Source organism: Cavia porcellus, unplaced genomic scaffold (genome assembly GCF_034190915.1).
Source record: "Cavia porcellus strain 051 isolate PalLab524CR breed Dunkin Hartley unplaced genomic scaffold, mCavPor4.1 scaffold_11, whole genome shotgun sequence".
Taxonomy (NCBI): Eukaryota; Metazoa; Chordata; class Mammalia; order Rodentia; family Caviidae; genus Cavia; species Cavia porcellus.
In genome coordinates, this window is record NW_026947494.1 from 44,756,704 (window position 1) to 44,773,225 (window position 16,522).

At 38.4% G+C, this 16,522-nt stretch overlaps 1 protein-coding gene across 7 annotated transcripts in view; it reads right to left on the minus strand.

The window, feature by feature from the left end:
• Positions 1 to 4,422: 4,422 nt before the first annotated feature.
• Positions 4,423 to 16,522, minus strand: part of Ankrd55 (ankyrin repeat domain 55) — a 101,163-nt gene continuing 89,063 nt past the window's right edge. For 3 of the 7 annotated variants that reach the window (XM_063258179.1, XM_003470244.5, XM_063258183.1), the window contains 3 exons: positions 13,041 to 13,705; positions 6,741 to 6,833; positions 4,423 to 4,924 (listed from right to left, as the gene is read on the minus strand). In XM_063258179.1, coding sequence (XP_063114249.1) covers positions 4,713 to 4,924; positions 6,741 to 6,833; positions 13,041 to 13,705 — 970 coding nt within the window. In that variant the 3' untranslated portion in view covers positions 4,423 to 4,712. The other 4 variants (XR_010050484.1, XR_010050485.1, XM_063258180.1 and 1 more) reach the window with 4 other exon arrangements.

The following is a 16,522-nucleotide window of genomic DNA, read 5'->3' on the forward strand; positions in this document are numbered from 1 at the left end:
GAACTGGATATCTTTCTTTTGTGCATATTGTTTCTAGTCTATAGACCACTAGCAACTTGCAAAAGGTGATTTATTGCTGATAAAATTTTTACTAGAAATTTAATGATCAACACATTATTTCCTGTTTTTCATGTATCAATGTGAACATTATCTTTATTGTTCTAGTGACAATTGTGCTAGTGTAACATCCTGACTGGAAACTCTTCAGCTTTTCACACAGTTTACTTACTGACTTCCTGGATTGGATTTCTGAGGAACTCAGTCAATCTACAAAAACAGGGTTAGGTGAGGACAAAGATTAGAATGAAAGCCATTTACTTTGAACAATTATAGTTTTGACAGTCTTTATTTACCAGTATTAATATCTCTATGTTAATGTCTAGGAAATATGTAGTTCTGATAGAATGTCTTCCTATTAATCTATCATTCTCCTTTGGAGATGATAAGAGTCTACCTGCTACCTTTGAGAGCTGCTATCATGTTGCTTTATTAATTGAGATTTTTGACTTGGATACTATATTTACGCTAAGATCCAATATGTTTTTTCTTAGTTACCTAGCCTAAACATACGGTGTATTTCAAAGAGTTGTCTTTTGAAAGGTTGTCTTTTAAGTGCCAGGAAACCTTTTATTAGATACATGCACCGGTCAATTTCAAAGGGTAGAGGCAAAAGTGAAATTAATGGTTATATTTGTCTTTCTGGAAGGCACTATATTTCTAATCAGTCCCTTGATGGGGTTTTCTAAAGTCATGCAAAGTGTCAAGCTATATCCTCTGGTATAGTTGGAAGGGATAATAAATGGAGTTATAGAAATTACTGGCTTAGTTCTAGGAATAAGAGAATATTGAATTTGCACTTACTGGAAGAAAGAACACCTTAAACCAGGTGATAACCAAAGGGAACGAGGAAAAATGGGGAAAAATAATTTTCACTTCTAAGAACTCTAAATGGTTTTGACAAAGTACTGGATTTGCAGGTACTTCTCACAAATAGTAATAGCAGCTGTATTTTGCCTGTACAGATGTGTAATAATATAAACAGAAAAGTGGCATTGCTGAAGGTATACCATACTATGAAATGCAAGTGAATTTTCTGGAGTGGAAGATTGATGGGCATTCTGAATGTAGATTATGGGATTAGAACAACTGTACTTCTAATCTAATTTGAACTGTACTGCTTGCTGAATGATTTTGGGCAAATTATTTCTCTTTCTCCTTTGAATTACTTGCCTGTAAATGGAAGAGGGTGAAGAGGCTTATTTTGTAAATTAACATAACTCAAAATAATGAATGTAAAGTTATGATTTTTAGGTGTAAACAAATTGATATATTCTTATCTGGGAAGGAAGATACATGAGTAAACAAAAAAGCCACTTTACAAGAAAAGACTTTGATATTCTTTGAAGTTAGGCGCTACCTGGTGTAACACAATATTGAGATAATTTATGAAGAAGTTCATTTTAACTCGCAGTTTTGGAGGTTTGGCCAGTCCATGGCCAGCTGACCCCATTGCTTTTGGTTCTATGGCGAGGCAGTGAATTATGGCAAGGAGTGCAAAGTAAATAAAGCCACTCATGTCATGACCAGGATGTTAGAGAGAGAGAGAGGAAGGATCGGGGTTCACTATCCATTAAAGGGCACACCCATTGGGTAGAAGACCCTCATAAGGCCTCACCTCTTAAAAGTTCTACCATGTCCCCAAAGCATGAAGTTATGGGCTAATACTTCAACATGTCTGCCTTTAGGACCATTTCAAATCCAAATTATAGTGATTAATATCTGATTTGATCAGCAAAATATTGTCCAAGAATGGATTTGCCCAATGTATAACCTTGCCTGATGATGAAAGGGCAGCTATTCTATTAAAGAAGTCATATTGAGTAGCATGTTATTTCTTCATAGTTAAGAAAATACAACAAAGTTTGATGTCAAAGCCCAAGATTGGACGATTCTTTGTTTGTCTGTGTGTATATAAAAAAGTACAGGTATTTTTACATAACGGTAACATTTTCCAAAACTGTATAATTTTTTAAAAAAAATATTGAATATTTTGCTAAGTGGTTATTCATTTAGTGAAGGTGCATATCAGTGTCCTTCAGTGATCAGTCAGAATTTTGTTAGTTTGGTAATCTCTGGTAACTCATAAATATTCTAATTTTCTCCTTTCTGGACACTTAGAAGGATTACATTTCTCTACCCCAGTCTTGCTTTGAAGTTAGCCGTGTCCACATGATTTGATTTTGCGAATTAAATATGAGAGAAAAGGATAAGACTCATATCTCATTTCCACTGCTTTGGTCATCAAGAAAGCATGTGTCAAGATGGAATCTACCTTAGCCAATTCTGACAGCTAGTGTGGAGCCTATATTATAGCTGAGAAGCAAATTATGAGATTTTGGAGTTCACACCAAGATAGAGGTAACTTATCCTGATGAATCTAGGTGGTTTAGGGGAAGGCATCTAAATAAACATGGATTCAGAGACAGCCTAGTGACACACTGAACACCTTAACAGTTTGATGGCTATAAAGAACGATTCTTAAAAAACAAAAAGAGCCCACAAACATAACAAAAAGAGAACCCTTCAGAAGCTGTCCTGAGAGCTCTTACATTTGTGTCAGGAGTTGCCCTCTTTTTACCTACTGCTCAGTATAACAGGGAGATTGGTCAGCTGGCTTTCTCTTTTACAATCTCTGATTCAAAAAACTACCATTGTCAAAATAGAGTTATAACCTCTATGCTTCCTACTCTTCCTCTATTTCAAACTCTTTCTACCTTCTTCCCTCCTTTTGGAAAAAACTGAAGTTACTGAAGTCATGTGGTATATATGTGTCATCCCAGTACTTGAGAGGATGAGTCAAGAGGATCCTGAGTTCAAAGCCAGCCTCTACTACACAGGGACACTGCCTTAAATATTTTTTAAAACGATTGACTCTCTGGTATGTTGGCTCCAGAGGTGCTTCTGCTTAGTTTATTTCAGTCTTATTTCTCTAAACAGATAATACTAATATAAGTAAATATTATTATACTTAAGATACTTACAAAATAATATGCAAACATAGAACTAACATGAAATGACCGCCATACTTTTTTGTGTTTTTCCTTTGAAGTCTTGGAGATTGAATTCAGTGCTTCTGCATTGAACTACATTCCTGGTGTCATGGTTAATATATTGTGTCAGTTTGAGAAATTTAAAAGTTTAACTGATTTGTGCTGCTGCTGTTTGATTTTGTAACTTGAACAACTATTTCTAAGATAACAATATGTAATTTATTAACTAGTGATTTCTTACTGTTATTTTTTGAAATTCTGTATTTCTACCCTTTTTTTTTGTTTTGCTTTTTTTCTCTAAATAAAAGAAAAAGTTTGACTGAGAGACTCAGCAGGAGACAAGATCTTTACTTTGTAAGTATTCTCATCCTGTGCAAGAGGAGGACACAGAGATTTTTTAGTGCTACTACACCTGTCCTGAAGGGGAGGTGGCGGCAGGTGTACACTCTAAGGGAGGAAAGGAGGCTTGCTCTTCCATCCTTTTTGCTCTGGCTGCTGCCGTAAAGTGTTGTCCCAGGGCCATGAAACTCTGCCTTGCAGTCACTGATTATGGACTAAAATTTCCAAATACTGTAAGCAAAGAAAACCTTTTCTTCCTTAATTTTGGATGCTGGGTATTTTGTCCCAGCAACCAGAGAAAAGTAACCTGGTTTTAAAAGGCTTTTTTTTTTTTTTTTTTTGGTTGTTTGTTTTTTAAAGTTTTAGACAGGGTCTCACTAAATTGCTTAGTTGCTGAGTTGCCAAGAGCTCAGACTTGTGATCCTGCCTCCTCCCAGAGTACTGGAAGTCCAGGTGTTTCCCAGTAGGCCCAGTGAGTGACCATCATCTTATGTGATGAGTGCCCAAGGAGTGACTATCACCTTGTGTGGCAGAGCCGGAATCTTTACGCAGATAGACCTATAGCTCCAATCAATCCACACAGCATGCATGCAACGTCTTAGTAGGAGTCTTTCAAAACTTTGCTCAATCTTAGGTTTGGAAAAATCTCAAGTAGGCAGAAACCATTATTTTGAAACAGAAGAAAAAACCACTTATTAAATACATAATTTGAGAGACATGTGAGAAATGCCTATTTAATTCTGTTAGGTCAGGATGTAGACATTGCCAACTTATATGACCCGCACACTATTGAAATAGTCAATCATATCTGAAAATAACAGTTGGTGGAAATGATCAAATAACAAAGCAGAGACATAAGCTTGGTCAAGGGGTTTGCACTGTTGCCAGGAATTGACAATGTTAGAAAATATTTTGCTGAGGATTGTACTTTTATAAAACATACACTGATTATAAGAATTCATTACTTTAGTGTTGATTAAGTGTTGTCATCCAAGGTAGAATTACACTACATGTGAAGAACAAGTCTGGAATGTCCTTTTAAAAACCTTTTTATTCATCAAAGCATACATTAAAAAAATAAAATAATTCAGCAAACAGATAAAACAGTAAACATGCCACAAAGCCAACCAAACATGTTTCCCAGATAATAATACATATATTCTTGAACATTTTAGCATGTAGAGGTCACATAAAATCATAGATTTACAATATATGCACACTAAAATACTGTATCCTAAGTGCTTATGAGGCAGTATCTTTATTTGGAATAAAGAATTTTGAATTATAAAATTGTGAATGGCTTATAGGATGCAGCTTTCTAAATTAGTTTTTGTTCTTACAAACCAGAGCAGGCTCGCCCTCTGAGACCTGAACATAGACGACACCCATATTTCTGCAGTTAGCAGCGCGCAGATAATTCACATTACTGGTGGGATCAGTGGAGAGCACACTATCCTCGGCTGCTGTGCTGTGTCCCCGTTGACTGGGAATCGCAGGAAGCACTCGGTTTGTTCGTAGAGGCTCTCCAGATAGAACTGGGGAGAAAGAACAAAATGGATAAGTTCAAGAGCTTGTTGTCTCTGGAGCGCCTGAGGAACTGTGTAGAAAAACAGAGTTCTTTTTTAAGGACAAAGCTTATGTTGCTGAGAGCAGGACCACAGAGTAAAGAAAGCTGTGTATGTGGATGTATTCAACTCACGACATGTGGTCAGAGATTTTAAATGTGCACAAATACAAGACTAAGCCAATTTGGCTCATGCTGTGATGGGGTTCTGTATGCCTGGTGGAGCAGCTGCGGATGGTTAAGTCAGTGCACGGCTCCAAACCTACCCTAAGACATTTGTACAGGGCCTTTATGTGCACCTTCAAAGGTTCTCAGGTTCTTTTAAGAAGAGTTAAGCATTCTTTTTCTCCAAGGTAACCAGATATTTTTGTCTTCTCTCCTGAATATTGTGAAAAGCAACATGTCTGGGCTTCGCCAAAGAAAACCTCTATTTTGCTTCTCGAAGCTGCCCCTTCAAGTCTGAGGACTCTCTCCTTAATTAGATGGTTTTGTAGCTACAAGTTTTACTTAGAGATGGTTTGAGACCTGAGTTTCACGCAGTGCTAAAAATAGATGCCATCCCAAATGCTCATTTTGCACAAGTCAGTAAAGGCAAAAAGCATCTTCCATCAAGGAAGGGTAGAGGTTCTCTTTTTACCTCTGTGTCTTGGAAAGAATTATTCCATTTGTAGTTTACTCATCTATAAAAAGACGTGGTTGCACAAAGACCCCATAGTTCACTGTTTTGCCTAGAGTTCTAGGATTTTTAGTTGGTCCCCTCTAAACGCTAGTCTGGGGGAGAAAAGTCATAGTAGATATTTGTTCTGTGCAAACAGTGAGTCAAGTGTTTTACATATGTAGATGTGCTACTGAACCTTCCCAACAGTTTATCGGACTGACACTATGATATGACCACCATGAGGTTAAGGAATTTAAGTAATCTAGCCTACAATTAGAATTAGGATGTAGAGGGGTGCTCTGTGTGTGTGTGTGTGTGTGTGTGTGATAAGCAGGGTGGAATAGGAAGAGAAGGAAGGAAAACTGGAAAGTGTTGCTTTCAACACTTCATGACAGTTGATTTGTATCTTATAGTTTTGGTCCTGGTTCTGCTACTTATCACCTAGAGATACTGGGGAAGCCATGTATACTTTCTGAAGTCAGTTTTTTTCCATCTGTACAATGAGAATAATAAACTTGTCTCAGAGTATAATATTTAGGATATATAAACTTACAATCTCTGGATGTTGGGCCTAGGAATCTACTTTATAGGAAGCATTCCAGGTGAGTTTTTAGGCAATTCAAGTTTGAACATCACTGACCTAATAGAATATGTTTTATATTCTGAAGGTTGTCATGTCTTTTAGGCATAGAATATAAAATAAACTAATAATACCAAATAAATCCAGTAATCCTGATGGACAGCATCCCATCTGTTTAGGAATGCATAGACTACACTACAGAGATGTTACACATTTCTGTATGTCCAACACAGTAGTATACACCAATGTCAAGAAGCCCATCTTATGAATATTTATAAAACTTCTTAAAGACGATAAGTAATATGTAGCAAAACAAACTTGTTAGTTTTTATACTTCAAACACCAACATTCTTAAGTGAAATGATTATTCTTTTTGTAATTAAAAAAAAGCATTACTAAGTTTAATGGAGTTTTAAAGATTGCCTCTATTTTCCTGCAATTGTCGGCACTTAATGTTCTTTTAAAAATGGTAATAAAATGAAAAGACTTAGTTGTGTCCAGGCATGTTATTAGTTGCAGAGGAAGCTCGGGAAGAGTCATACTACTTACATTTTTGGTCTGGGAGGGGAGCAAGGTTGTTCCGTGTGAAAGGAAGGTCTCTGATTTTGGATCTATTTGGAGAGAGATGCTGAAGATTTTGTCCTGGGAACAAACATGTTTGCATCAATCATTGAAGATTCATCCAAGTGCAAATTATAAAGTTCAAAGGACAAGAGAATAATAAAGTTGTTAGAGATCACTAAATTTAAGGTGTTAAGAACAATGAAAAGAATAACAATAGCCACACATTAGTGCATTTTTATTACATGCTACTCTGTTTAAATGGAATGGCCCCAGAAATCACTTCTTAAATGTAGAAGTTGAAATAAAAATTTATAAATGAGAAAAGTTGGTCACTCTATAAAACTTAAAAGTTGGAAAGATTAATAGTAACATAGATTTGGCATAGTTTATCCCATCTTTGATGACTGAATGATGAGCAGGACTATCCTTTTCCTAGAGCAGTGTTTCTCAGTGCTGACTACTTGGTCTCCAAGTATAGGAATGATCTGAATTTAAATGAAATAAAATTTCAATAATTAAATGAAATTATTGCTGTCCTGGGTACACCACAATTAAATCGGACTATCTCTGGAGGTGAGGTGTGAGAGTATTATCAGCTTCCAGATAACTCAAATGTGCAGTTGGATTGTGAATCACTGACTAGAAGACTGCTGAATTAACCACTAGGGAAATTGCTCTTCTTTAACTTTGGTGGTAGGCAATGGTGTGTTAGAGCTGTGTGTAAACATTTGAACCTACTCTGCAGAGCTAATGGTTACCTTTTATCATTTTTTTTTTAACCTTTAAAAAATTTCTGGGACTGAAGTTTGAACCTGGGATCTGTTACATGCTAGGTGAGCACTCTACTACTGAACTACATCTCCAGCCCACATTGAGGTTTTGAACTTCACCATGATGGACGTATTTATACCATAGAAATAAACACTGATTTTTCTCTTTGAAGTCAGTATTAAACATCTAGCACATTACTGATAACAAGAAATGGATATTCTAGATATCTGAAAATAGGAGTACAAAAAGTTAGATATTTTAAAAGTCGACAAAGTAACATAATGAGCTCTGAGATCAGACAGGATTAAAATCAGTTCCCTGCTTCCCTATGTTTTAACTACATGACTGAGGGCAAGTGACATAACATCTTTAAATCTCCATTTCCTTTATATTAAGTGATGAAAATAATTGTCTTTTCCACTTGTCCTGAAGATTAAATTGGAGGACAAATGTAAAACATTTAGCTTGCGAAGTAAAGGACTCAGTCAACATTAGCACTCCCCAAACAAACAAACAAACAAACAAGCAAAGCCTACACAAAAACAAAGTAAAGTGAAGCAAAACAAAACAACAAACAAAGCTGATCTTTTCCCTAGTGATCTAGTAAGAAGAAACCTGACACAGTGGTTGTAGAGTTTTGGGAAAAGCAGTTATTAGCATACGGTGGCAAAAGTATCAACCAAAATCTCTCTTCCATTTTGTAATCCCAATGGTAGACTGTACATAATTAGCCACCTAAGCAGTGTCATTTGATGGAGATCAAACTAAATGTCTGGTTCTGAATATGTCATATTTTATTGCTTTAATTTTGAAAATCAAATAACTTCATTATTCATTACTAATAAAATACTCTTGGATTGAATCACATTAGAATTCAGATCAGCTCAGGCCTTAATTATATACATTAACGGACAGCAGAAATTTGTAAGACTTAGAATTGAGATACTGTTAATTATGGATAATGTTTATTGAGCATGTACTATTGTGGGGAACTGGGCCAACTGATGCAGGCACATCTTTCAAGATAGGACTCTGCAATTTGAAAATCTTCTAAAATGTACTCAAGGTAACATGATGGGAAGTGACACAGCTTAGACCTAGGCAAGATCAGTCTGATCCTGAAATCTACACAATCCTAAAATCCTATACGGTCCTAAAATCTGATCCTAAAATCTTGAGCCTCTCTAGGGGTTAAAGCAATATTATTAGAATGAGAGAAATTGTCAGAGAAGAGCCCGGTCAGGGATTCAGGGGAAGGGAAGAGAATTCAACCTTATTCCATGCTGGTGTTTTGCCCATTTTAAAAAACCATATGGAGCCAGGTATAGCCCAAAGCTCTCTTCCTGGTGCTGCAGGTACTTCTAGGAAAAGTCCAGCCTGTGGGGACAGAACTGAAGATCACTGTTCTGCAATAAAGGGCAGGAAAGGTTTTCACAGTTACATGAAGGAAGCAAAAGTGAATAAAGGATTAATATAGTAAATTAATAAAATTAGTGATTATCTATTGATAACTTATTGAATTTCAGGCCCTAGAAGGTACAAAGAGGAGGATATGGGAAAGGGCTTGCAGAGCCTTACAATTTACTGAAATAAATGATGGTAAACTTGTAATTTTGAAGCCCTGTGAGTAGTGCCCTTGTGATGATTAAAGTGGATTGTCAACTTGATTGGTTTGGGAGCTACCTAGGGTGCATCTTGGATGTGTTTTCACAGGCCGTGGAGGTGTGACTTTGGGGTCCATATATGGTCCTTCACCCTTTTCTCGCTGGCGCTGTTTCCGTGCTGTACTAGTGTTCTGCCTTGGAACCAGATGACTATGGACTGAATCTCCTGAAATCATGAGACCAATTAAATTTCTCCTCCTTCACACTAACCAATACAGGTGTGATAAAGTATATTAGGGCATCACAGGGGAATGGAGGGCCCGCCAGGGTAAAGATGTTCTTGTATCACATAGACCTTGTTTGTATGTTTGCTTTGCTATTTCTTAGATAGATCTGTGACCTTTTTTATGGGTAAGGGCTTTAACCATAAAATGTGGATTACAAATCCTCTGGTAGTGCAGCTGAAAGGAATGTGCTCACGAAGGCAGAATGAGTTATATTAGGAATAATAAGAAAAAGCCATACCTCGGTAGGGATTAGGGTATCCCTTATGTAGAAAGAGAGTTTTCAGCTGGCTTTTAAAGATTGTAGGAATCTGTTGTTCACACAGCAGACAAAAACCAAAAACATAGACAAAGATGTCATACAGGGGAAAGGTGGCAGATTTCAAGGAACTGAGTTATTCGTGGAACTGTGGAAGGGGCTTGAGAAGGTGGGGACAGAGGCTGAGAAGGGGAAGCAGGCTAGACCGTGCCATGAGACCTTTGCTAAGTTTGCAGATCTGGCTTTTTTCTTGGAAAGATGAAAAGCTACTGGTGGCTTTAAACAAAGAGGCCACAAATGCCGATTTATCCAACCAGAAGAGTACACTGTTAGCTGGGACAGAGAGCTATGTCCAGAGAGTTATGGATAAAGACGTTCTCCCTTTTAGAAGGGAAGTGTGCACTTTCTTACTTTTCTTGTGATGGTCTGAAAATAAACAGGCTAGCAGGAAACAACAGCAAGCAGAAAAGTAACCATTCCAGTAGGACGACTTCTGTTCCATTTTCTCTGAAAGCTGATTGCAATGAATTAAGCTGAGGTGTTCCAAATTCCATCTCATTAGGGCAAGTGCCTCATCCCCCATCGCTCTACATCTAGCTCACTAACAGATCTCAATAGATGTTCAGTGATCATGATCACAGCTAAAGATTCAGGGTTGCTGATGTAAGCACTGGATAGCAGCCACCCACAATTCACATGGTAGCCCTGTTAGTCCCTTTTATTTCTACTGAATCTGGAATAGGAAAGGAGAAACCTCAAAGATTCTGGAGTAGGGTGGGACTCTCCAAGTTAAAATCATTGGCACAGTGGTATGATTAACAATGACCAATTGCATTACTACCTTAAGATTTCCATGGAATAGGGAAGCTCAGTGTAGAAATCTGTTAAGTTTCCACCTGCTTAGACAAACAAAAACTTCATAGGGCCTTTGCAAGCCTCAGTGCAGAAGCCCCAGTAGTTCTAAAACCAAAGCATCAAATTGAGTAAAAATAAAGTTCATATGGCAGAGAAATCTTTTCATTTTTGGGAAGGATAATGTAATGGATAAGAAAATTACACACTAGATAATTGGTAAAGCAAAAAATTAGACTTCAAGGTTTAGGGACACAAACACATTGCCTTGGTGATACCTTCCATCCAGGAACTTTGAGTTTACTTTCTGGGTATCTGTAACAGGCTATAAGACTAAGAAAATCACTGAATTTTTCTAGGTTACATAACCTATAACTGGAAAGCACCCCATTCCCTAAACTAGCGTATTTCTTTAGCTCATAAATACTCGAAACACTGTCTATCCCTGGTGAGACAGATTGGAAATTTGGGTCTTTCACCTCCACCATGATTAGCTGCCTTGTGCCTCTTTCTATTGAAAAACTTATTTCAATGATTGATGTACTATGCAGTGGGCAAAAATGGGCCTGGTTCTGTACTAAATATAGCAAACTTCTGTGGTTTAATCAGTTGTGACTTTGGGTTTCCGCTACAGGTAGCTGAACCCAACCCTAACTCATATAAAAGAGGCATCTCAAGTCTGTGTACAGAACAGAGGAAGACTTTCAAATTTTCGAATAAAGAAGGCATTAGATTGGCCTGGACAATACTAACTTCAGAAAGAGGGCTGGTGGACGTCTTTAGGGCACTAAAGTGTCAGAAGTTTGCAGAACCATGTGTTTGCTTTTTTATCCTTGTGCAGGAAAAGTGCAAAACACTACCAGCCACCAGTCAAACCCTTCAGTGTTTTGAGGAAGAAGTAAACCTTGAGTAGAGTTCGCCCTCAGATTAGAAATGGACTTAATGTGTTTATCTGTATTTATCCCGTGCTTAAATATGTAAAAATGAGGGGACCATATTCTACCTCCTGGCCTTTACGGATCAGAATACATCAGTGAGAGAAGAGAGTCCCCACCCTGCATATTGGACAAGAAGGACGCTCCTCATTCTGAAAGACACATGCCCCCTCTTCTACTTTAAAAATAAAAAAGTATTGGGCCAGGGATTTAGCTCAGCAGCACAGGTGCCTGCTGGCAAGTGTGAGGTCATGAGTTCAATCCCCAGTACCAAAAAGAAATAATGATTTTACTCTCTTGGACTTTCATTTTTTAATTTTGACAGAATGGGTCTAGGAAATAGATTGTGTTTTCTCTTTACCTTCCTATAGGAAAAACAATGGAAGTGCTTGATGCAGAGTGAGTGGTGTGGACTGAGTTGGTGTGTGAGAGAGTGATGTGGGAGAGCTGGCGTTCAAGGGCACAGTGATTACTCATTTCAGCCCATTATTGCCATGTGAGAATGTGGGTTCATTGCTGTCAGATTTTTAACTTTCTCAAGAGAAGCTAGAATGTCTAGATTTTTATCAAATGTCGTATTTTAGACGTTGGTGATTAATTCATTTAAAAAGCAAGCCATGGTACTATGCGACAGACAGTTTTAGAAGCTGTTTTGCAGCCCCAGATGTTCCTAGTCTTTGGCATTCATCTGAATCACATATGAATCATTTTTTAAAAATCCAAACAAATTATTTATTGTAGGCTGGGTATACAGCTCAGTGATAGAGTGCTTACCTAGCATGTGTAGGTCCTGAGTTCAATTCCCAGTACTGAAAGAAATATTTATTGTGATGCATGTATTTATAAGGAAGAGAATGTATGTATATATATATGTATGTAAAATATAAATTCTTCATTGTGATATATTTATTTAAAAGGGGTGTGTACATATTCAATATGCATAAATGTAGATGTACATGTGAAATATCTCTGGAAAGATATAAAAAAAGACATTGGTAGCTTTGTATGTGGGGTAGTTGGTACTATGAGAAGAAGCAGGGAAAGAAAATTGCCATGTAACCCTTTGGTGTGTGTTGAGCCCTAAACCATAAATAAGCACATGTGTTACCTATATGCACAAAAGAGGGATTGCCATTTTCCCTTCTCCCTCACCAAGATTTTGGTTCAGGAGGTCAGGGGCAGGGCTTGAATGCCTGATTTTAAAACAATCACACAAGCAAATCAATTCCTTGAAGGTGATTTTGCTACCTTGTCCCTGGTTACCAATTCTTTTTAGTGGAAATAGCATTTCTCTTTCAAGCTGGCAGACACCATACACCTTTGCTGGGAAGATGAAAAAGTACCTCAACACACATTCACCTTGTTTACTCTGAGTGGAAAGACAGAATGTTTTCATGGCCTGGAAAACTGAAGCTCAGTGATAGTCCAGGAAGCACAACAAAAAAGTGGCCCTAATCACACGTCTTATTCATGCCCTGCTCTCTAGGTTACTGGCCTTCCAGTCTCTAACCTAGAAGTTCATGTGACACCTCCCGTACAGACACTGTCAGGAATGAAGAGGAGGAAAGTGAAGACTTTACCGGGTGGAGGATTGTGCAGATGAGGAAGATGTGGTGGCCCAGCGTGCTCCTGGTGCCCTGGGCGGCCAGTGAGAAGCCTGTCTAGCAGCTTCTCAGAAGAAGGCATAGTCCAAGCTTTGTAGGAGAACACCTGATTAGAATCGCCCTTCCAGGGGTTATCTAGCAACATCTGGCAGCCAGTCCTGTTATTTAATAAATCTTGCTCACTTCGACTCTTCTGAGATCGCTGGGCCATATGCTGAGTGCCTGGGCTTAGGGCAGCTTGGGAAATGCTGCCATGGGAAGCAGTCAGGAAATTATTGCCCATTGTAATGGGTGGGAGGCTCTGTGTTCTGATGGGTGGAAGCCCCTTACAGGCCAGAAGTTTCTTTTCTGGCAAGAGATACTTTGAATTCTCTGAGGTCCTCTTCTTAAGGTCAACCATAGCCACCTGGTCACAAGGCTGTCCCTGGCAGTTGGTATCCATGATGCTGTCAAAGGTGGTGATGATGTCATCAACTTCTGAGGTGTCTTCCCCACTGGGTTGGTCCTTGCTGTGATCCTTCTGATGGGATTTCTGCTCTTCCTTCTTATTTTTGCAGAAGATTTGGTTGAGCATACTGAACCGTCCCTCCTTCTTCTGGGGTCGACTGTTTTGGGGAGGAAGAGGTGGAGCAGGTTCTGTTCTACAGAAATATAAAGAACAAGAATGGACTGTGAGGACAGAAAGTAGAGAAAACATCAGTACCAAGGAACCAAACCCCCATTCATCTGCTTGGTTGGGTTGTCTGGGCTTATCCATAGATTACTCAAAGTCCTGCAAGTCAAAGTTACTATGTGGGAACTTGCACCATTTATCGTCCTCTTTCAAAAGTGGGTAGTTCCCTGCTCACTTGGCAGTTGCTTTTCAGATTCTTCTTGCTCCTTCAGGAGCCATCCTTTTAAAGTATGACCCACATAACCTATTTTAACTAACAGAAAAGCTGACATTAAAGTGTTTTTGTGCTCTCTTCTTGATGGCAGTCAAAAGGAATATGAGCTCTAAGTAAAGAGAAGGGCAAGGGCTTGAGTTCAGGTTGCACCTAACAGAAAGAGGGTAGCAGCTACAGACATGGGGAGGAGGCGGTGGAGATTCCAGGAAATTTGGACAGAAGGCCAGAGTCCAGACCTTATCCGTGCCAGAAACCTTGCTCATTTTATGCTGTTTGTGTCTTGTCTACTCTTTCACTTTGTACTAAATTTTCTGCTGAAAAATGCTTTTTAAAAAAAGTATACAAAACAAAGCAGAGACAGAAGTCTTGGTGTGAGTTCCAGCCAAAGAAATGTGCATGCTAGAAGTTGGGCGTGGTAGCAGAAGGCAAGTGAACAATGCCAACACACGCAAAATTGAAAGACTCAGCTGTTTGGCTGTCTCTACTTACGGCAAGAGCTTTCTTGAAGCAGTATTCTTTTTTGCCTTTTTTTGACAGAGTTTTGCTGTGTTCAGGGTGGCCTGGAATCACTAGGTAGCACAGGCTGGCCTCAAACTTGCAGTGATCTTCCTGCCTCTCGAGTGCTGGTATTATGGGATTGTGGCACTGATCCTGGCACTATTCTGTTTTTCTTCCTTAGACAATTCTGTTTTTTTTTTTTTTTAATTTTTAATTTTTGAGGTTACAATTGAGTCAGTCTTTCTGCAGTATGAATGAATGATGCAAGCTGACCCATATGCATGCTGTTAAGAGTCTACTGCAGTATTATTCTTGAGACAGCGACATTATAATCTGTTGACAAACATCACCACATATTTTGGACGCATATAACAAATGTGTTCTGGACAGTTCACACAGTGCATAATTGAATCTTTGTTCCCATAACGTATTTTTATGTTTATTCTTTCACCTTTCAGTAAACTTTTTGAAATATTTAACCCAGCTTCTGGAGTTTTATTACTACCAGAGAGAACTGTAGGGGATCTCTGACATTCTTTCAAGTTTTCTCATGAAAATATGTGGCTATGCTTATTATTATTACAGAATCTTCTACATTTTTCTCCTCCTGTTTCAGGGTATGGTTTAGGTCAATGGTTCTCAAATTGTGGCTCACTGAATCCTCAGGAAGGCATCCCCACGGCTCTTCTAGGAGTTTCATGGGGTTAATAGTACATTCATAATAATACCAAGAAGTCATCTGTCTTATCTGTGTTTCCTTTGCACTGATGATGTAACAGAGGCGGTGAATACAGTTAGTTGCAAGAGCCTCAACACCAATTAGGACCAGTGTATCAATACATGTGCAGTTAAAAAAGGCATTTGACTTAATATTTTCCTATAGAGCTAGTAAAAGTTATTAATTTGGTAAGTGCTGACCCTTGAGTGTGTATCTTGTAATGAAATAAGAAACACTCATAAGCAATTCTACTGTACATGGAGGTTTGATGGTTGTCCTGAGTAAAGCACTTGACCATGTTGGGTTGCCAGCTGCACTAGGTACTTTTGTTCATGGAATGCCATTTTTGTGACTTACTGTCTAACAACAGTGATGCAGCGGTGGGTATTTGCAGACACTTTGTGAAATGCAGAGGACAACTGTGGTTACTAGAGGTGAGGGTAGAGTAGGAGGAATGGGAGATGCAGGCCACAGGGTGCAAAACTCCAACTATGTAGCATTAGTAAATCTAGAGATCAAAAGTACAGTATGAGGTCTATGGATAACAATATTTGCATTAGTAATTTTTCTTTCATAGAAAGAAAACCTAGGATAAACAATTTATAAGAAAAGAAAATATATTTTGGCTCATGGTTCCATCCATTGTCCCTTTTGGCCCTGTCACTTTGGCTGCTCATTTTTGGGGGGTCGGTGGGTACCAGGGATCAACTTACAACCTTGTGCTTGCCACGCAAGCGCTTGTGCTGACTAAATCCCTGGCCCCCATGGCCCTGTCACTTTGGAACTGTGACAGCACAGAGCCTCCTGCAGCAAGAGTGCATGACAGAGGAAACTTCACCTGTGGACAGCTGGGAAGCAAAGAGAAAGAGGTGGGGCTGGAGTCCCTGGATTCTCTTTGTGAAAACTCTCCGTGACCTAACTTCCTTTGGCCAGGCCCATTTCCGAAAAGTTCTGCCACTTTCTCATAGCATCAGGAGCTGACCAAACCCTTATCATATGGGCCTTTGGGGAACAGTGAAGATCCAAATTATTATGTTTTGTATTTTGTAATGCAAATATGTTAAGAAATAGACTTTAGGTGTTCTTAGTATACACAAAAAGCAATAACTGTGAAGTGAAGGATATATTAAGTGACTTGGCTGGGTTATTTCACTATGAATATGTATATTAAAGCATCATGTTATATGTCTTAAATATGTACAAAAATATATTTTAAAAGTGAAAAAAATGAGCCTGCCATTTCAATGTAAACAACTGACAGTTATTGCTACCAATGACAAAAACTGAACTTTCAAGCAAAATTAGGTTTTAGGAAAATTTATATTCATACTGTACACTTGATAGCATATCAATAC